At 40.9% G+C, this 22,833-nt stretch overlaps 1 protein-coding gene across 3 annotated transcripts in view; it reads left to right on the top strand.

Moving 5' to 3' along the window:
• The window catches only part of CAPN3 (calpain 3), a gene marked incomplete at its 5' end in the record, with an annotated part of 49,322 nt that overhangs the window by 4,376 nt on the left and 22,113 nt on the right, over nucleotides 1-22,833 (top strand). For 2 of the 3 annotated variants that reach the window (XM_081229040.1, XM_081229039.1), the window contains 2 exons: nucleotides 19,893-19,962; nucleotides 21,458-21,576. In XM_081229040.1, the coding sequence (XP_081085166.1) occupies nucleotides 19,893-19,962; nucleotides 21,458-21,576 (189 nt within the window). Of the gene's footprint in view, nucleotides 1-9,612; nucleotides 9,862-19,892; nucleotides 19,963-21,457; nucleotides 21,577-22,833 lie in introns of those variants that run through there. The other variant, XM_081229041.1, reaches the window with a different exon arrangement.

Genomic DNA, 22,833 nt, shown 5'->3' with positions numbered 1-22,833 from the left:
CTGGACATGGTTGTTTTCTAGGGGAAAAAAAAGGAAAAAAAAATGGTGATTTACTTACAAGAGGAAGGAGAGCTAGAATGGAAACCAAAGGGGGGCGGGGGAAGCAACAGGGCAGGAGGCCACACAGGCGAGGGTCATCCCTCCCCTTGACCTGACCCTCAAAGACCTCTTTACCAATGAACTTGTGAAACGCCGGAGGCAAGTATATAACTTTTCTCAGTAAAGGGCGGAAGTTAGTGTCTTGATTTACACAGGCCGAACTGGGCCAGCACACCGGAAAGTCAGAATGTGGAAACCACAGGAGTTGGGAAAGAGAGAAGCATAAAGAAGCAAGCTGCCCAGAACCCGCCGAACTGTGGTGGGAGGGAGGAGGGTCTGACCTCTCAGAGGCTATGATGTGGGGATTCAGGATCTCCAAGGAACCATGAGCCCTCAGCTAACACCTGGGAAGCATACTGCTTAAGAGAAGCTGACACTTGCTGACATTTTCATCCAAACTTCAGGTTTAAATAATCACCATCAGAACTTTTAGGAGTGTATTATACCCGCCAAGAGCACCAGGAATAGAGAGTATATATTATAAAGCAGTATCAAAGCTGCTATAAAAAAACTCCTTATAAATCATAGGCTTGAAAAATGTTTGGGAACTACTACTTTTTGCCACTCCAGGTAGATGGACTTCTTTCCTGATGTTAAGGTTTTGAAGGGAAAACGATGCCCCCATCTCCTTTATTAACCTATAGTTAGTACCTTTCTCAGTCTGAAAGTTCACCCTTATTTTTAGCCAGAACTCTTCCGGCCACAATTTTAGCACATTATATCTGGCCCTGATCCAGCAGACAGTGAAATTGAGTCAGCTGATTTCCTCTATATAGTAATTCTCCTTATTTGTGAATAATGGCATCCTTCCTTTAGCTGCTTCAGATCAAATAGTCATAAAACTTCTCAACTCTACCCCATAGGTGTGATTTTTCCAACCCTGGAGTTGTCAATGCTATGATCCACGTACAGTTGATTCTCAGGACTTGTGGATTCTGTATTTGTGAATTCACCTACTCACTGAAATTTATTTGTAACCCCAAAATCAATATCCATGGTGCCTCTTCGGTCATTTGCTGACATGTACAGGGAAGTGAAAACTTTGAGTCTCCCTCCATGCACGTTCCCAGCTGAAGTCAGACAAGGTTACCCTTTGCCTTTTAGTTTCAGCTCTCAGACTATAACCAGGTATCGTTTTCATAGTCTGGTGCCACGTTTTTTCTCTGTTTAAAATGTCCCTGATGAAGACTTCCCTGGTGGCGCAGTGGTTAAGAATCTGCCTGCCAATGCAGGGGACACGGGTTTAAGCCCTGGTCTGGGAAGATCCCACATGCCACAGAGCAACTAAGCCTGTGTGCCACAACTACTGAGCCTGCGCTCTAGAGCCCTTGGGCCACAACTACTGAGGCTGTGTGCCACAACTACTGAAGCCCGCATGCCTAGAGCCCATGCTCCACAACAAGAGAAGCCACCTCAATGAGAAGCCCGCACACAGCAACAAAGAGTAGCCCCCGCTTGCCGCTACTAGAGAAAGCCCACGCACAGCAGCAAAGACTCAACACAGCCAAAAATAAAATTAAAGAAAAAAAAAAGAAGAGTAAACATGTTAAAAAAAAATGAAGCAAACAGGCTGAGGGCAAATAAATAAATTTTAAAAATGTCCCCAACATGTAGTGCTGAAGTGCTATTTAGTGTTCATAAGGTCAAGAAGGCTGTGACGTGCCTTGGGGAGAAAATACATGTGTTAGATAAGCTTCATTCAGGCATGAGCTATAGCACTGCGAGTTCAATGTTAATGCATTAATAATATATATTAAATAAGGTGTCTTTAAACAGAAACACACATAAAATAAGGTTGTGTATTGATGGCAGACACCCAGGAATCTAATGCTGTATTTCCTCCAGGTGCAATGACTCAATATTCACTAATTGAGCATTCACAGTCACAGTGACTTTATAGAACGTAACTACCATGAATAATGAGAATCAACAGTCTTCCTATGTTCTCTCTATTCCTAGGTATTAAAGCTTGAGATAATACCCTATGAACAGCGTGATCAGTAGGAAACACTGCAACATATTTTAATCCATTACAGTCATTATTCTTTTTGATGTTCAAATTGTCCCATCTTCAGACAATGGGAGCCTCCTACAAGTTGCCTGTATCATTTGACATGACCCTATTCATCTTCAATAGCTTCCTTGTTTTCTGGCCACAACAAAAAGTCTCAGGCTCATCTTGTACATTTCTTGCTCTAGATCTGGAATGAATCATTTCTTCAAGGAGGCTGGTTCCTTTTAGTCTGAACTAAAGTTAAAGAAAAGGAGTGAAATGTAGAAGACAGCTGCCTACTGACTTCCTGGGACCCAGTGCTTGGCCTTTACATCAGCACTCTGAAGTTGAAGTTTTCTGACAATCTGTGGGGACACCAGAGGTCTGTTGCTCTAACGACCTCTTCCACATGCCCATCACCTCTATAATTAACACCCCACCCTGGGTAACTTCCCTGCAGGGGGTCACTTGACCTGAGTTACTCAATTCCGAAAAGAAGAAATCCTAGTTTGGCACAAAATAAATGTATTCCATTCCAGCATGAGATGAGAGGGAGGGAGCACAGCTACAGAAACACCGAGGCTGTGTGCAGCGAGCCCTCTGTTTCTGGGCCTAGAGCCCAGTTGCTGTGCAGCTGCTTCTCTCAGGGATCTTATCTTTCCAGTAAAACCAGCTGGGAGGTCTGCTTGTAATCTGTTTTAGTGTCATCATCTGTCAGACAGTTTAGAAAGAAGTGGGGATCCCTGGGCTAGCCACTAAGAGGAAGAATTGGGGGCATGGTGCAGAGTGGTTGAGACAGCTGGATGTAGAACCAAACGGACCTGGTCTGGACCTTGGCTCTGCCCCTAGCAAGTCACATAAACTTTCCGAGTTTCGAGTTTCTCTTCTATAATGCACATAGTGATATTCTCATCATATGGCTGTATCTGAGTATCCATAAAATCCTAGTAGGTGCTCAAGGTAAGGTAGCAATATTAGGATAGGCAGCTGAGGACAGGAGCATAACACGGTGACGAAGTGCACAGGCTTTCAAGTCAAAGAAACTGGATTCAAATCCCGGCTCCACCTCTTACCAATGTGACCTCAGGCAAGTTACAGACCATTTCTGGGTCTCAGTTTCCTCCCATGTGAAAAGAAAATGAAAATTCCTACTTTCATAGAGTTGTTGTAAGGATTAAATGACATACCGTACATGACTTGCTTAGCACGATCGTCAATAGCGGTGACGGTAAATGAAAGGCAAAATGAGGTACCCAGTTGAGAACCAGCCCCCTCTCTACTCAGCAGAGAATCATCACAGTGCCATCCTGGAGTGGCGGTGGGGAAGCATAAGTTTTGGCGAAAGTGTGACAATTCTATAAATATCGATAACTTTTAGGACTGCCTCCCATTATATTCCGCAAGACAGCAGCTCCTCCTGAAAGTCGTGATGGAGACAGGACTCTAGACATCATGGGAGGAACAAGCTGAAATAACTCAGCAGTAGAGCTCTGAGAATGGGAGGGGCAGAGACAGAAATAGCCAAGAAAGGTATGAGAAGATGCATTTCATTTATTATGAATAAAGAAGAGCATCTTTTCATAATTCATGTAGTTCTTGATTATTTATCTTGCTGTCCACGAAATAGCTGTTAATATCTTTCGCTCATTTTTCTATTGAGTCGTTTGTTTTTTTCAACTTGAATTATAAGCATTCTTTATGTATCCTGGATACTAATCATTTATTGTTTAGATGTGCTTTTCTTTCCATTTTTTGGCCACACCACGTGGCATGTGGGATCTTATTTCCCTGACCAGGGATCGAACCCGCACCCCCTGCATTGGAAGCGCAGAGTCTTAACCACTGGACTGCCAGGGAAGTCCAAACTTTTCCCTCTTTTAAGGGTATTTGTTTACTTAAAAAATCCTAAATTAAAAGCTCTTAATTAGAAGTTCTAAATTAATCCTTAATTTATTTTTTCCTTTATAGTTAGTGCTTTTTGTGTTCTGTTAAGAATGTTTTTCCTAAACCAAAGTAATTCCTTTTTATTATCATTTAGGAACTTTATTTTTCTGCCTTCATATTTGGGTCTATAATACCTCTAGAAATGATTTTTGCATATAAGATAGGGATCACATTTTGTTGTTTTTCCATATGGATATTCAAAGTTTCCAGCATAATTTATTAAAAAGACAATCCCTTTTACAATGCCACTTTTAAAATAAATCAAATATCTATTAATGCGTGGTTCTGTTTCTGCGCTCTCTGTTGTGTTCCATTGTGTGTGTCTATCTTTGTGCTAACACACCTTGTGCCAATAAGTCTTTTTTTTTTTCTCTTGGCCGAGCCACATGGCTTGCAGGATCTTAGTTCCCCGACCAGGGATTGAACCCAGGCCACAGCAGTGAAAGTGCCGAGTCCGAGTAATCACTGGACTGCCAGGGAACTCCCACTAAACTCTTAGTAATTCTAATAATTTGATTATCAATTCCAAGTTATTTGTCTATAGAGTCTATGTTTCTGTATAAATAGGTCACATGCAAATAATAATGGGGCTGCCCAGTGCATTATGCACAACTGTATTCAGCAGCCTAATTCGTGTTTTATTGCACTGGCGAAACCCTCTAGCATAACATTAATAACTAAGGAGATAGCAGGCATCTTCCTCAGGTTTCCTGTTTTAAAGGGAGTATTCTTAATGTTTCACTGTTGAATAGATTTTCTACACATTGATTTGTAGAAACAACTTATCATTAAGAAAGTTCCCCTCTATTCCTGCTTTGCTAAGAGTTTCTTTTAAAATCATAAATGGTTGTTGAACTTTAATACTTTTTTTGCATTTATTGAGAAAATCGTGATTTTCCTCCTTTAAACAGTTAATATACAAAATTACATTAATAGAGTTTTCCAGTATTGACCCATTGCATTCTTAGAATAAAACAAACTTAGAATGTATTATCGTTTTTACATGTCACTGAATTTTGGCTTACAAATCCTTTATTTAGGTTTTTGCATATATGATCATTAGTGAGATTGGCTTATTATTTCCCTTTCTGGTGCTGTCCCATTTTGGGATCAAGGTTATATTAACCTCCTAAAATGAATGGGGAATGTTCTTTCTTCTATTCTGTGAAAGAGACTGTGTAAGATGGAAGCTATATGTTTCTTAAATATTTGGTAGAATTTTGCCAGTGTTTTCTTTAAGGGAAGATTTTATCTATTAATGAAAATACAGCCTCTTCAATAATAATGGGATCATTTGAAATTGTTTTTCTTCTTGAGTCAGTGGTAATATTTATTCTTCTAGGAATTTTTAGTAACCATTTTATCTCTTTCAAAACCTTTTTTTTTTTTTTTTTTTTTTTTTTGCTCTAAAGTCAATCATATTGGATATTAATGTAGGTACAGCAACTTTGGGGGCAAGTTTTTGCTTGATATATATTTTTTTCATTCTTTTACTTTCAACATTTCTATGTCCTGATGTGGTGCATGGGCTCAGTAGTTGCGTGTGGGGGCTTAGTTGTCCTGCGGCATGTGGGATCTTAGTTCCCCGACCAGGGATCAAACCCGCGTCCCCTGCATTGGAAGGCGGATTCTTAACCACTGGACCATCAGGGAAGTCCAAAACCTTTGTCTTTTAACTGGAGATTTTAGTCTATTTACATTGATTATGAGCTTTGATGTACTTTGGGTTTATTTCTATCTATCTTCCTAACCATAACCTTTCTATTTGTATTTCTTTTGAAATGTTCCTGTTTTCCTCTTTATGTCCTTTTAATTGATTAAAAGTGCTTTCTCTCATTTTTTTTTCTTTCTACTAGTTTGGAAGTTATTGATTGTTTCTGTCTTTTCAGTGGTTGCCTTAAATTGTTAGCATACATATTATCTTGATGAAGCCTGAAATATCAATACCATTATTTTTCTCATAAATAATATGAGGACCATAGAGCACTTTAAGTACTCCTCTTCTAACTAATATGCCATGGTTGTTCAGAATTTTATCTCTATCTTGATTTTTCAACCTTAAAATTAGAAAATATTGTAATTTTTCAATATTTGCTTAAATTTACACACATTTGCCAATTTCTTTGTTTACCAAACCTTCCTGAGTCTTAGACTTTTCTTTCTAGAATAATTTTACTTTTTCCTAAAGTACATTGTTTAGAAGTTCCTTTAGTGGGGGTCTATTTGTAGTAAGCGTTTCAATTTTTATTTGTGTGAAATTTGCTGTCACTCTTAAAATACGTTTCCTGAGTAATCAGCCCTAGGTTTATTCTCAGTGCTGTCCTCTGGATTACGTTGTTGTTGAAATCAGCAGTCATTCTATTTGGTATCCCTTAATAGGCCATCTGCCTTTTCTCTCTGACTGCTTTCAAAATCCTCTCTGTCTATGGTATTCTGCATTGTTGTGTCTAAACATGTATTTCTTTATATCTTTCCTGCTTAGGATTCATTGGGATCTTGAATCTGAGGATTGGAGTCATTAATCCATTGTAGAAAATCTCTTATATTATTTCTCCCCATATTTTCTATTATCTTCTTCTAGAACTCCAATGAAATATATGCTGATCTTATCTTGCTCTATCACTTATCTATCTTAACCTCTTTTTTAAAAAAAATTCCCATCTTTGATTCTCTGTGTGGTATTCTACATGATTTCTTCTGAAGTAGCTTCCAATTCACTAATTCTCACTTTAACACCACCTAATCCAATTATTGAATTATTAAATTTCAGTGTGAACATTAATTGGATACTGGTTCAAAAAATAAAAGCATCTATAAAAGACATTTGGGGAACAACTGAAAAAATTATCACAGGGATTTGGATCTTGGATAATATTAGAGAGCAGCAGTTAATTTTCTTAGTGATAATGGCATTACAGTCAGTAGGAGAGTGTTCTTGTCTTTAGAAGATGCCTGGTGTATCCTAAGTATATTCCTAAGTATTTAGGTGTAAACTGTCATTGTATGAACAACACTCTTTCAAATGGTTCAGCAAAAAAAATAATAAAATCTATACATACATATATAGATAGGTAAAACAAAGATGGCAAAATGTTAACAATTGTTGAATGTAGATGTAAGCTATATGGGTGTCCAGTCTTTAAACTTTTCTGCAAGTTTGAAATTTTTCATAGTAAAAAGCTAAAAAACTGTGATAGCTAAAATCTAACATTTCAATAACAGGGGTAAAATATAAAATCAAGGAAAAGGAAAAAAAGAAAGAGAGAAAGGAAGAAAGGGAGAAAAAATAATTGAAAGGGAGAGAAATGTATAAGAAATAATATAAGAATATCCCAGAACTGGGGACATTGAAAGGAGTCACTGAGGGCTCAGCACAAAGAATTTAAAAAATAAATAAACTCATACCAAGACACACAAATGTGGCTTTTGGAATTGGGGTGGGGGATTGTTGGGGAGAGGGAGAAGAGAGAAAACCCTAAAAGCTTTCAGAGGGAAAAGATAGGTCACATACAAAGGAATGTTCATCAAAATTGCATCATACTTTTCAACACCAGATGCCAGGAGCAATGAGACAATGCCTTAAAACTTCTGAAGGAAACTGATTTTCAACCTAAAACACCTAGACAAATTCTTAAGCAAGTGCAAAGATAGAAAAGAGATAGATGGGCAAGGACTCAAGTGACTTACCTCCCACTCATCCATTCTTACGAAACTGCAAGTTGTGTGCCAGTAAAATCGATGAGTGAAACAAAGAAGGGTTAAGATCCAGGAAACAGATTTCCACCCAGGAGAAGGGCAGTCAGTCCCAGGCCACTGCTCCAGACCTGGAAGATTGCTGGTCTGGTCTGTAGGGGAGAAGGGCTGCAAAGGAAGGCCCTAGGTTGGGGAGCAATGGAACCTCTAGGTTATCTATGCATTTAAGTATTTGTAAAAACTACTGCTGAAGAAAAGCATTGATGTATACATAAAAAAATCAGGAAATTATAAAGAATAAGAGAAAAGAAACATTTATACAGAAAGGAAATGTAACACCACATACTACTTAGTTAAGAAGTGAACAATATTTAACTAATTATATTAAAGGAAATAATGAATTTTAATTTCTCTAAAATTTATGACATAAGTATTTTGGGAAGATGATGGGCAGAGCATAATGTGAGAAACCTAAATCTCATTCCCCCAAATAGGAATTCTACTGATACTTTCTAAAAATAATAAATTAAAAAGTAATAATATAAGCATATTATTTAGAAATATAGAGGTAAATACCAGAAGAAAGAGCTAAAAGAATTAAAAGTGGCTGTCTCTGAGGAGAGAAATTTGCAGGGCAAGAGACTGCTATTCCTCTAGGTAAGTTTTGTTTGACTTTTTAAAACTTTGTTCATGTATAAACTGAGTAAAAATAAAATTATTTCTTAAAAAAACTGACCTCAAAAATTACGTTGAGCTATTATAGTGTCCTGTAAAGCCAATGTCATGGTTTCAAACACTAGCGAACATAGAATCCCTGATGTGCTTATTTAAATTGCAGAGTCCCAGACCCCTACCAAGAGGATCTGAATCCTTAGTTCTGGGGTAAGCCCTGGGAATCTGCATTTTATACTTGCATCCCAGGTGATTCTGATGCAGATAGTCCAGAGACCACACTTTGAGAAGCACGGAGTAGACAAAAACTGACAAGAGTGAATAAGTGGACAGGGAGACGGCATCCTCCTAGTGGGAAAGCTGCCAGAACGGAGTTTCCACCCATGCCAGCTCCCTGCCCTTACTCTCGAGTTGCCCATTTGTGCATGGTGAAATTTTGAAAAAAGCTGAGCTTTCTTGTGAATATATTCTGACACACATTTATCCTCCTTCCCCATCTACCACTTTCTCTGCCTCAAAGGTCCTGAACTCACAACAGTGGATGTCTGTTCACTGCCACTGGAACCCACTCTAACAGGGACTCTCATTTGAGGTCAAGCTACCTACCCTCTGGGTCCCTCTCACAGATTAGAGTCCCTAAATGGCCAGTCAAGGTCTTTGGGGGGATGGGACATCAGGAGAATGAAGGCTTCATTAACTTCAGACAATGGCCCGGAACAGAATCCTCCTATGCATTCAGGAGGCTGTATAGGATTAGTGTATACAGCATGTTTCGAAGGCCCCATGCTATATCCCATTGGCCGCCAGTGTTAAAGGCATGAATGCCTTTTGCTGAGGCAGGGTAAGCCTCTCTGTAACTATATTTTCTCTTTTTAAAGAAAGAATCCCTGCAAGGCTGATGGAAGTAGCCTGAAGTTCTGCAGGTCTTGTGGCCTGTCCTGGGGCTGTCTCTGGCTCTCTCGCTCCCCTTGCCAGCTCCCTGTCTGACTGGCATGGTGTCGCCCCTTGACCGTGGGCTCAGGGGCCTCCAGCCAAAGCTGCTGACTCTGACCACGGCCTTTCTCTGGGCTGTGTTCATTTGCATTGCGCTGCTGAGAGTGGAGGAGCTATATAGGCTCCGGCCCATTCACGGGAGGATTAGGCCTTGGACTGAGGGCGCAGCAGGAGAGAGGCCACAGTGAAGGCCCAGCTCCACTCCCTGAGCGGTCACCATGCCCTACCTGCTGCCAGGATTCTTCTGTGACCGTGTGATCCGGGAGAGGGACAGGAGAAATGGAGAAGGCACCGCCACTCGGCCCCTCAAGTATGAGGGGCAGGATTTTGTTGTTCTCAGACAACGGTGCCTGGCTCAGAAGTGCCTCTTTGAAGACCGTGTGTTCCCAGCAGGTGTTCAGTCCCTGGGCTCCCATGAGCTGAGCCAGAAAACCAAGATGAAGGCCATCACGTGGAAAAGGCCAAAGGTAGGGATAGGAGGGAGGGGGCTTCAGGAGACAGCTCTTGGGGATGGGAGGTCAAGTGGTCCAGAGCCTGAGGCCACAGATCCCGGATCTGAGTAAGTGGCTTATCAACATTCTCCTACCCATTTGCCCCCAAAATACTTTCCTGCTTCCTCCTGAAACTGGAGCTGTTATTTTCTATACCTGAACTAGAGATTATTTAATACTTTATAGATCCCTGAGACTGTAAATATTTTTAAGAGAGCTAATGCACTGACTTAAATTCGTAGTAAAACAGTAAGGAATAATTGATGATCATGTTTCTTCTCGAGAGCAGGTATTCTGGGGGTGGGAGAGTGGAGTGGTGAAGAGGACTAGGGCTCAGAGTTTCAAGGAGAGTTCCCTGGAAGGTGATGAACAGTTATGACATAGGAGGCTGCAGGAGGCTAGAGATTTGCCTTCTTAGCTTCTTGCCTAAGGCTGGTTCATTAGTGATGTGTTACTTCTGTGTAAACAAAAAGGTCCATGCTGACCTGCTACGCTCCCTACAGGGAGAAGCAGTTTGCTCAAGGATACCTTACTGCCTGGCAATTGAGGAGTCCATTTGTTTCAACTGTATTCAGCTACTCTGTGCTTCTCAAAGTGTGGTCTTTGGACTACCTGCATCAGAATCACCTTGGGATGCCAGTTTAAAATGCAGATTCCCAGGACTCATCCCAGACATAACTGTATTTCTATATTAACTATCTGTATTTATAGTAAGCAAAACATGAGTTCATACTAACTTATACCAAAGTATTTCTCTTTGTGTGTGTATGTGTTATTGTAAATGAAGCTTGTTTTTGTTTTTATCAAATTCCATTTGTTCATTGCTGGTATATAGGAAAGTGTCTGACATTTATATACTAATCTTCTATCCTGCAACTGCGCTTGCTTATTAGTTCCAGAAAGGTTTTTTTTTTCTTTTTGTCATTTGTTTGGGATTTTCTACATAGACAATTATGTCATTTGTGAATAAACAGCTTATTTCTTCCTTTCCAATCTTTATAAATTTTATTTCCTTTTCTTGTTTTATTTCATTAGCTAGGACTTTCAGTATGATGTCGAATAAGAGTGGTAAGAGGAGACATTTTGACTTGTTTCTGACCTTAAGGGGAAAGCATCTAATTTCTTAACATTAAATATGAAGATAATTGCAGTTCATTTAAAACTTTTTTAAAGTAATTTTCTTTACCAACTTGAGGACATTCCCCTCTATTCCTAGTTTTTATCATGAATGGGTATTGAATTTTGTTAAGTGCTTTTTCTGCATCAACTGATATGATCATGTGATTTTTCTTCTTAGCCTGTTGTGATGGATGTCATTGATTGATTTTCAAATGTTGAACCAGCCTTGCATACCTGGAATAAATTCCAGGTAAATGATATACTTGTAGTGTATAATTTTGTTTATACATTTTTGTTTTTGAGTTACTAATTTTTTTTTTGAGGATTTGGTTTCTATTTTCATAAGAGATACTGGTCTGTAGTTTTCCTTGGCAATGTCTTTTTCTGGTTTGGGTATTAGGGTAATACTGGCCTCATAGAATGAGTTAGGAAGTGATCTCTCTGCTTCGATTTTTCTGGAAGATACTGTAGAGAATTTGTATCATTTCTTCCTTGAATGTTTCATAGAATTCACCAATAAATCATCTGGATCTGGTGCTTTTTTTTTTGGAGGGTTATTAATCATTGAATAAATTTCTTCAATAGGTATAGCCATATTCAGATGGTCTGTTTGTCTTTGTGTGAGTTTTGTGTCTTTTACGAAATTCATCCACTTTATCTAAAGTTATCAAATCTGTGGGCTTAGAGGTATCTGCAGTATTCCTTTACTATCCTTTTAATGTCCCTGGGATCAGTAGTGGTGATCTCTCCATTTCTGCTGTTGGTAATTGGTGTCTTCTCTCTTTTTTCCTTGGTGAGCATGGCTACAGGTTTATTAATTTTATTGACCTTTTCAAGGAACCAGTTTTTGGCTTTATTGATTCTCTCTGTTGTTTTGCTATTTTCAATTTCATTGATTCTGCTCTAATCTTTTATTATTTCTTTTTTTCTGCTTGCTTTGAGCTTAAATTTTTTTTCTTTCTCTCGTGTCCTGAGGTAGAATATTGGTATTGATATCAGATCTTTCTTCTTTTCTAATATATGCATTTAATGTTAGAGATTTCCCTCTAAGCACTGGTTTCACTGCATCCCACAAATTTTGATGATATATTTTCATTTTCATTTAGTTCAAAGCAATTTTTAACTTCTCTTGAAACTTCTTCTTTGACTTGTGTGTTATTTAGAAGTGTGTTGTTTAATTTCCAAATAATTTGGGATTTTCCAGTTATCTTATTGTTATTGCTTTCTAGTTTCATTCCACTGTAATCTGAAAACATATTTTGCATGTTTTCTATTCTTTTAAATTTGACGAGGTGTGTTTTATAGCCCAGAATGTGGTCTATCTTAGTGACTCTTCCATGTGATATTGAGAGCAGAATGCGTATTCTGCTATTGTTGGGTGGAGTAGTCTATGTTAATTAGATCAAGTTGATTGCTAGTGCCGTTCAGGTCAACTATATCCTTATTGATTTTCTACCTGCTGAATAATAATTACTGAACAAGAGGTGTTAAAGTCTCCAACTATAATACTAGATTTGTCTATTTTTCCTTTCAGATGTATCACTTTTTTTTTTTTTTTTTTTTGCGGTATGTGGGCCTCTCACTGTTGTGGCCTCTCCCGTTGCGGAGCACAGGCTCCGGACGCACAGGCCCAGCGGCCATGGCTCACGGGCCCAGCCGCTCTGCGGCATGTGGGATCTTCCCAGACCGGGGCACGAACCCGTTTCCCCTGCATCGGCAGGCGGACTCTCAACCACTGCGCCACCAGGGAAGCCCCAGATGTATCACTTTTTACCTCATGTCTTTTGACACTCTGTTGTTAGGTGCATCCACATTTAGGATTGTATGTTTTCTTGGACAAAGGACTCCTTTATCATTATGTAATGCATCTCTTTATCTCTGATAATTTTCCTTGTAATGAAGTCTGCTTTGTCTGAAATTTATACAGCTATTCCAGCTTTCTTACTTTCCTTTTTTAAATTTATTTATCTATTTATTTATTTATTTTGGCTGAGTTGGGTCTTTTGTTGCTGCACGCGGGCTTTCTCTAGTTGTGGCGAGTGGGGGCTACTCTTCGTTGCAGTGCGCAGGCTTCTCATTGTGATGGCCTCTCTTGTTGCGGAGCACGGGCTCTAGGCGTGTGGGCTTCAGTAGTTGTGGCACGTGGGCTCAGTTGTTGTGGCTCGCGGGCTCTAGAGCGCAGGCTCAGTAGTTGTGGCGCACGGGCTTAGTTGTTCCGTGGCATGTGGGATCTTCCCAGAGCAGCGCTCGAACCCGTGCATTGGCAGCGCGGATTCTTAACCACTGCGCCACTAGGGAAGCCCTCCAGCTTTCTTTTGATGAGCATTAGCATGGTATATCCTTCTCTAGCTATCCGAGTCTTTATATTTAAAGTGATTTTCTTGTAGATAACATATCGTTGGGTCTTTTAAAAAAATCTGTTCTCACAATCTCTATCTTTTAATTGATGTATTTAGGCCATTCACATTTAAGTGATTATAATATAGTTGGATTAATATCTACTATGTTTATAACTATTATCTATTTGTTGCAATTTTTCTTTGTTTCTCTCCTCTCCCCTTTCCTGCATTCTCTGGTTTTAATTGAGTATTCTATATGATTCCATTTATCTCTTAAGTATACCTATTATACTTTTTTAAAAAGTTAATGGTTATGCTAAAGTTTCCAATATACACTTACAACTAATCTGATTTCACCTTCAAATAACATATACCACTGTATATGTAGTCTAGTACCTTATAATAGAAAATTCCCAATTCCTCCCTTCCTTCCCTCATGACATTACTGTCATGCATTTCACTTATCCATATGCTATAATTACTCAACACGTTGTTGTGATTATTACTTTAAATAAAGTTATCTTTAGATTAAAAATAAGAAAACTAAAAGTTTTATTTTACCTTCATTTATTCCTTCTCTGATGCTCTTCCTTTCTTTATGTAGGTCCAGGTTTCTGATCTATATAATTTTCCTTCTCCTTGAAGAGCTTATTTTAACATTTCTTGCAAGCCAAGTCTGCTGGAAATGAATTCCCTGTGGGTTATTATTTTAAACATTTACTTTATTTATTTTATTTATTTATTTGGTTGTGCTGGGTCTTAGTAGCGGCAGGTGGGCTCCTTTAATTGCAGCATGTGTGCTCCTTAGTCGCAGCCAGCAGCCTCCTTAGTTGCAACTCGCTGGCTCCTTAGTTGCGGCATGCGCACTCAGTTGTGGCATGCATGTGGGATCTAGTTCCCTGACCAGGGATCAAACTGGGGTCCCCTGCATTGGGAGCATGGAGTCTTCACCACTGCACCACCAGGGAAGTCCCTTCCCTGTGGTTTGATTTGTCTGAGAAAGCCTTTAGTCTCCTTCTTTTTTTTTTTTTTTTTTTGCGGTACGCGGGCCTATCACTGACAATTGTGGCCTCTCCCGTTGCGGAGCACAGGCTCCAGACAGCCATGGCTCACGGGCCCAGCCGCTCCACGGCATGTGGGATCTTCCTGGACCGGGGCACGAACCCATGTCCCCTGCATCGGCAGGCGGACTCTCAACCACTGCGCCACCAAGGAAGCCCCCTCTCCTTCAGTTTTGAAAGATAAATTCTCTGCATATAGAATGCTAGGTTGGTGGGGTTTTCTTTCATCAATTTAAATATTTCCTGCTTGCATGGCTTCTGAAGAGAAGTCTACTATAATTCTTGTCTTTTTTCCTCTAGAGCAAAGGTATTTTTCTCCCTCTTGGCTTCTTTGAAGATCTTTTCTTTATCTTTGGCTATCTGCAGTTTGAATATGATATGCCTAAGTGTAGTTATGTTTTATTTTGCTGGCATTTATGCTACTTGATGTTCTTTGTACTTCTTGGATCTGTGATTTGGTATCTGTCATTAATTTTGGAAAGTTCTTGGACATTATTACTTCAAATATTTCTTCTGCTCTGTTCTTTCTTTCCCATCAGTATTCCAATTATGCATATGCTGCATCTTTTGAATTGTCCCACAGTTCTTGGATGTTCTGCTGTTTTGTTGTTGTTGTTTTTGCTGTTACATTTTTCTCTTTGCATTTCACTTTAGGAAATTCCTATTGTCTCATCTTCAATCTCACTGATTTTTTTTCTTGTCCATGTCTAATCTACTGATGAGCCCATCAAGTACATGTTATACTGTCTTTTATTTCTATCACTTCCTTTTGATTCTTTCTTAGAGTTTCCATCTCTCTGCTTATATTGCCCACCTTTTCTTAAATGTTATGTACTTTTTCCACTAGACTTTTTGACATACTGATCATAGTTATTTTAAATTCCCTGCCTGATAATTCCAACATCTATGTCATTTCGGAATCTAGTTCTGATGCTTGCTCTTCAGGTTGCTTTTGCCTGCCTTTTGGCATCTCTTGTAATTTTTTACTGAAAGCCAGACATATTGCTTTGGGTAATAAGAACTGAGATACATTAGCCTTTGGTATAAGGATTTATGTTAAGCTGGCTAGAAGTTGTGCTGTGTTTGTTTCCTCCAGCTGCAGGTGTCAGAAGCTTCAGATTCCTTTAATATCCTTGTTTGGTCTCCTCTCTTGACTTTGGGCTTTCTTAAATACTTATCAGAGTTTACATCTTGAAGCTCTTTCAGCTGTAAGTCACTGTTATTTCACTGGAGCCCTGTTGATGTGGTTGTATGATCGGGGAGGGGAAGTGTTCTATAATCTAATGATTAAAGCTCTATCTTTTAATGAGACTGTCACTCTGGGCTATGACCTTCATACACGTTTCTCCATTGGTATAGCTTTTACCCCTTCTTAGGTGAGAAAGCCTGGAGGCGGCTGGAGTGGGAGTAATACACTTCCCCCAACATAGGTAAGACTGGAAAAGTCTTTTCCCCTGTAGGGGGGATCTTTCTTGGATCTTCACCATGAGAACTTGGAATTTTTGGAGGTAAAAACCATGAAAGGGTTGGGGGTTTCTCCCAAGACTGTGGCCTCCAGAAGTTTCTCACTCTTGTGCTAGTCCACACTCAGCTTTCTGAAATTCATCAAAGTTACCATTTAAGTGTTCCTCCCAGTTTGCGGCTGAGGCAGCTTCTGTTCCAGATAAACAGGTCTTGGCTATAACTCTCTGGTTTCATTTGTGTCCATATCTCAGGGTGGTAGGGTGCCCTGCAACCTCAGTTCTCTGATGCATCCAAGCAAAGTCACTGGTTTCCATGTGTTTGGCTTTTTCTTGTGGTAAGGATGGGAGGGATGACTTCCAAGCTTTTTACATGTTGGAGCTGAAACCAGAAGTCCCCTACATATATCTATATTAGCCCACCCTTTGAAATGTATGCTTTTGTTTATCTTATAATTAGCACATTATATGTTAGGATAACACACACACATAATTTAAAACTAATAAGATATACAATTAAAAAAATGTTTGCAAACCACAGCACTCAAAAACTGAGGAAATGGTCATCTGTTGCTAATTTCTGGGAATCCATCACTGACAGATCCAGTCTCCATGCTAAATTATAGCCAAACAAGTGAGCGGAAGTCTTAGGTCCCCAAGTTAAAGTGACAGAGCCAGGACAATTTACTCTTTGTTCATATTAACCAACAAAAACAGGTCTCAGACACTCCAGGAAAGTAGGTGGTGGGAAGGGGTATCGAGGTACATCTAGCTGTTCTATGAATTAACCCTCAACAAGTTTGGTAACTGACCCTCACCAAACAGACATCTCTCACGAGGACAAACAACTGAGGGTCTCTGGGCTGGGGGTTTCCTGGAGGGCAGGCAGGGACGATTTCCTATTTTTATTATATCCTTAAATCCCCCAGCCCTGTGCATACTTGGAAGCTCAATTAATGTTTGGTGAATTTAGCTGAGGTAGTATTTAAGGTAAATGTAGTATATTGGGGAATCTCTACTACTGCAAAAAATATAACTCCATTCAAATACCTGGACCTCTAAGCAGATGGAAGAGAAAGCAGTGCAGTTGCTACTGCCTTTCCAAGTAGTCAGCTCTGGAATTGGTGGCAGGTGAGGAGATGAGGTGTGCTTCTGTACCTATAGACCCAAGGAGAGAAATCTATCCTTGTGACAGCTAAAAAATGTAGCTATAATTCTAGTATTTGAGCTACTCTATAATATATTCCTTATAACAGGGCAGGACATTCAGTAGTCAAGTGTCTCAGCTGGCAAGTAACAGAGGCCCAACACAAACTAACTTAAACCGAAAAAAAGCTCTATAACTTGAATGTTCAAAAGTGATGATCAGGTTTAGACACACTGAATCCAGGCCTCAAACAATGTCATCAAGACACAGTCCCTAATATCATCTATTTGTCTATCTACCTGTCTATCTATTTATCACCTCCGACCTCTCCACCCACTCCCCCATCTGCTTCCTCTGAGTTATCTTTATTCTCAAGTGGGCTAACTTCACAAAGGGGCAAAAATGGCCACCAGCAGCTTCAGGCTGACACTCTACCAGCTTAGTAACTCCCCGAGGAGAATGTATTTCTTTCTCAATAGTTACAACGAAAGTCTTGGCCCATATCTCATTGGCCCAGATTTGGTCATGTGCCCATCCCTGAACCAGTCACTCTCACTCTAATTGCCCTAATAGCCATCTGGATCTGGGTGAAGAGGGAAGCCCACCAGAACAACATGGGGTGACAGTGGTGCTGCTCCCCAGTTGAAAATTGAGGTGTAATGCCAGGAGAAAGTGGAATGTATTTTAAGGAGGCAAAACACTGGGGAGACAAAAATAACATATGTTGACTATACCTTAATTGGTTTTTTAAGAGGAAAGAGTCTTATTTGGAATAATGAGAGTTTTATATTTTATTAGTGGGAAATGGTTTTTAAAGACCACATTCTGGATGTTGATGTTTTCTTTACTGCTAGATTTTTACTGCTTCTAGTTTTTTTGTTTCTTTTGTTTTAGTGCAGAGAGATAGAAAATTTTTTCTAGAGAGACAAAAATAAATCATGAGTTATATATCCAATTCAACTTTAACATTGCAGGGTTGTTACTTAAGTTATTCAGTTTTATAATTTTACATATTTTCTTTTACACTAAAAATATCCTGGTTCCTAATGACATTAATGTACATTCTTATTTACCTTATCCTACATGTCAAAGTTTTGAAGTAATAACAATGTTATTTTTCTTTATTACGGTTCACATTTCTTTATGGTTTTGGTTTTTGACCTTAGGCTATATCCCAAAAGGAATAAACAACCAAAATTTTATATTTTAAGTCACTTGAAAGAATTCATTTTATGTGTGTGGACATGCCATCAATTTGATAAGCAGTTTGGTTCCTTTGCTTCAATTTGCTCTCAGCTTTTAAAGATTGCTTTTTTAAATTGTCTTTAATTTTGGCTTTTAAATCTATAAAATTTACATGATTCCTAAGTCAAAACTATTTTCAAACAGTTATGTTCAGAGTTTTACTTCCATCCCTATATTCACCCCCTTAATCCTTCCCTCTCCTATAGGTAACCTTTGTAAAAATTATTGGTTTTGGTTTATCCTTCCATTGATTAAGAACTTCAGGCGGGATGTGTGTGTGGTGTGGTCTAAGCACGACTGACTTTCCATCTAGTAGGAGAGAGAGATTCCTGAGTGCAGGGAGCTTCAACTCATGTGAGTATACCAGCTTGTTGTGATGGGGGAGACAGAAGGAGAGGGCTGCGTCACTGGGATAAGCTTCTCGAAACTGTGAAGAACGGTGTTAAAACAAAAACACAGAATCTACAATTATTTCAAAAGTTAAAAAACAAAGCATGGGGACTTCCCAGGTGGCGCAGTAGTTAAGAATCCGCCTATCAATGCAGCGGACATGGTTTCAAGCCCTGGTCCAGGAAGATCCCACACGCCGCAGAGCAACTAAGCCCGTGTGCCACAACTACTGAAGCCCGCGCGCCCTAGAGCCCACGCACCACGACTACTGAGCCTATGCAGGGCAACCACTGAAGCCTGCATGCTGCAACTACTGAAGCCCGCGCATCTAGAGCCCATGCTCCGCAACAAGAGAAGCCACTGCAATGAGAAGCCCGCGCACCGTAGTGAAGAGTAGACCCAGCTTGTTGCAACTAGAGAAAGCCCGCGCACAGCAACGAAGACCCAATGCAGCCAAAAAATAAAAAAGGATAAAAAATTTAAAATAAATTAAAAAAAAACAAAAAAAAACCCCAAAGCATGACACATCCAAACGAAAACAAGAGCACCCTCTGTTGGTCTCTGTTGGAATACACATAATTGGTAGTGTCTGGATTTGAAAACTGCTCAGGCCAGGGATGTCCTATTGGGTTACCTTGAATAAAGAACGCACCCGCCAAAAAAAAAAAAAAAAAAAAAAAAACGCACCCGCCAACAGATGGGGAGGTCTTTAAGGCCCACACCAAATTTACCCTCGGCTCTCCCCAGCTCTCAAGGCCTGTGGCCCTTGGGACATATGCTGATACTAAATATCTATGTTACCATGTCTTGGGGGAAAAGATCTTTACTTTCCCTCCTGTACCTCTTTTCCCTGGCATAGAAAAAAAAAAAAAAGCAAGAGCCATGTTTTCTATTGTCCCTCCAAAGCTGTGACAGTAATGACACTGCCCTAACTCTCAAGGTACATCTTTACTCAGACAGTATATCAGTGTGAGGGAGCAGTGTGGAACAATGGGAAAAGAAGCCATGTATGTATCTGGCTTCTCTCACTTACTAGCTGTGTGTCCTTGGGCAGGTTTCTTAACCTCTCTGAGCCTTGGTGTCGTCATCTGAAAAACAAGAATGATAGTATCCAATTCATGGGCTGTTTTTGGAGGTTTAAATGAGTGGTGTGTGTAAAACTCTTGATATGTGATGCCAGTACTACGTATGGACCTCAGTAAATAATAGCTACTGCTACTATTATTATTTCCTTTTTGTTTCACAGGAAATTTGTGAGAATCCTCGATTTATCGTTGGTGGAGCCAACAGAACTGACATCTGTCAAGGAGATCTAGGTAGGAGAGTCCCTCGGGGCATATCTAGCCAAACAATCAAGGGGTGATTAAAAGGTGTGACCCCTTCACAGTAAGTAAAGGGACAATAATCTGTTTTTGCTTTTAATGAATTTGGGGGAGGAGGTTTTGGTAACATTACCTTATACTCATTTATCAACGTGCTGGTGATTGCTTCATTTCATTTCTGTCCTTCCCACCTGTCTCACTAGTTCTTTGCCTTGTGTCACAGGAGGTGTGCCTCATTCCACAGCCTCCTCTCCAGAGTCTCCAGGACACTCACACACCCCACTCAGCGGGACAAAAGCCCTGCTTTTAGCTGTACCCACCTTCCTTAGAAGTCAGCTCTGAAACTGTCCATGTACCACGCATGTCCCTTGGGCACATGGAATCTATATGCTCACAAAATATGCTTTTGTAACTCGAACTCTTGTTGAAATTGCCCCAGAATAGCTTCAGATTAAAGGAGTCTTTCAACCAAGACGACATTTGCCATGTGGATAAGCGTCCAATTTTCTGTCTGGTTGGTTAGCTTGTCTGCTTCACCAGTCTCTCCTCTGTCTCAGCCCCTTGTTCGGGAAGTATTATCTTTGGTGTGGACTGTAGGAAAGCTCTGTGAAATAAAGTTGGAGAGACATCGAGAAACACAGTTTAAAACTTGTGGGAAAAGGGCACTCAAGACCAAATGAATTTGGCTAATCTGGCCCCAGGAGGAGAGGCTGAAGAAGTTCGGGATATCTGAGTTCCTGCACTCGAGGGAAGGCTGCCTGCAGAGCCCCGGGCAAGCTAATAATCTGGGCCTGTTTCAGAGGAGAGGCTGGCTGCCTGGGGGGGCCTGGGGGGGGCCAGTGGTGGGAGGGGCTGTGGCAGCTCTCAGCCCCCCCTCTGCAGTCTCGAAGGTGCTGTCATATCCCACAGAGCACAACGAAGGCCTTGTGTATAGTCTGTGCTCTGTTAGTGACCCAGGCCTGCCCCTTGGGTAGTCACACACGCATACACACACAGACACAGGGCAAAGTGCCGCCTCCAACTACTAGCCAGCTTTCCTTACAATACAAATGGGCTGCGCTGATGGCTCTCAGTTGCTCAGTCTCTGCCAAGGTCCAAAGGGGAAATGGACTCACACTGCAAAGTTACAGGGCAGGCAGATTTCCTGTGGGTGTTACACAGAATGACCCAATTATGACCCCTACTGCCCCATCTCCACGGAGGTCCAAATGGAGGTCTGACCTTACGTTGCAGACAAAGGAATTGCCTACAGCTTTCAGGAAAGCCAGTCACAAGGGAGTAAGTTACCCTGTTGGTCACATGGTCCAGAGACTGCTCTCACACTCCTTCCCTGGGTTGACACCTCTGTAAGGTCAGATCTGGAAGTGGGACAGTGAATGCCAAGTGAACGCCCTTCTCCAGAGAAGGAGAGCAGCCGATGGGGATGGAGTCTCCGTCTTCCCTGGAGGTGTGGGCCCTCCCGTGACCTGTGCCGCGTGTTTGCCTGCAGGGGACTGCTGGTTTCTCGCAGCCATCGCTTGCCTGACCCTGAACAAGCGACTGCTTTTCCGGGTCATACCCCATGATCAGAGTTTCACCGAAGACTACGCGGGGATCTTTCACTTCCAGGTGAGGTCAAGGGAGTGTAGTTAAGAGGGCCAGCTGCTGTCTACTCACCACTGGTCTCCCTGCCTTCACTTCCCAGTGGCTCCAGGAAAGTTTCCCACCCACCCTCCTGGCCATGGATGTGGCCAGTGGTCCCCTTCAGGCCTCAAGCCTGTGAGGAAGCAGTTGTTTATCTCTTCCTACCCTCAAACCCCTACACCTTCCGCTAGGCCCCAGAAAGGTTGGAGGATATCCTGTTTGCTGACCTGTGGGTCTATTTTTGCCTCTCCAGCTGGCTGGCTTCTGTGTTATTACTGGCAGCCCTTCTCAAGTAAATCCCTAAGATACTAGCACTGGGAATCCAGAGGGCCCTTTAGGTTGTAAAGGAAATCCCATCCACGGCTGCAGCTCCTTTTTACTTGTGTCCCTTAAACACAGGTCTATACCAAGACTATCACGCACCCTTTCCAGCCTCTGGAAGAAAAGTCTGGTTAATCTGGGAACCAGGCTTCTGCTTCGGCCCAGCAATGAGTCTTTTGGTTCCAGAATCAATTCAGCCATTGGAAACTTTCTGGATCCAAATTGTCCTGGCAAAGAGCCAAACCCTGTGCTGGCCCAGAACTGAAATGAGCTTCGTATGTGGGCATCTAGCAGACATTGGGGTTCTGAGGCATCAATCTGTCTCCAGCCCTTAAGGCTCCAAATGTCCTGGGCTGACCCAGATCATCAGTTGATCTTCTATCCCAGGACTGAAGACTTCAGAAAGGGTCTTCTCTGCAAGTTCAGGTTCAGTGTCCTGCTGCCGTCCCAGCTCAGGCAAGGCAGCTGGGCCCTGAATTTTGTTTCTTCAAAATCAAGCTACTCACCTCCCTCAAATATTTAAAAGGTCTGATAGGTCTGATATCTAAAGGATCATAAACACAGAGACCAGACAGATTTTTGCCCTCTTGTCCATAAGGGAGAAAATGTCATTAGAAGGAAATTAAACTACATTTGGCTTTCTTGGGTCAAAACTGATTTGTTCAAAAAAGAACATCATCCAGAATTGAGAATATTGGACAGTGTTCCTGCTTTAGCCAGAGTATATTCTGGGTCACTTTCCTTTTCCACGTCAATCCTTCTTCTTCAGCAGCAATTCCTACCTTATTTGTCATCAAGAAATACGTAAATCATACATCACCTTCACCTAGACCAGTGGTTCTCAACCCTGACTGCATATCAGGATCAGTTGAGATACCTAAAAATACTGATACCTAGGCCACACCCCAGACTTACAGAGCA

This window comes from Mesoplodon bidens (assembly GCF_964165515.1).
Source record: "Mesoplodon bidens genome assembly, chromosome: 3".
Classification (NCBI taxonomy): Eukaryota; Metazoa; Chordata; class Mammalia; order Artiodactyla; family Ziphiidae; genus Mesoplodon; species Mesoplodon bidens.
This window is presented reverse-complemented; position numbering and strand designations above follow the sequence as displayed.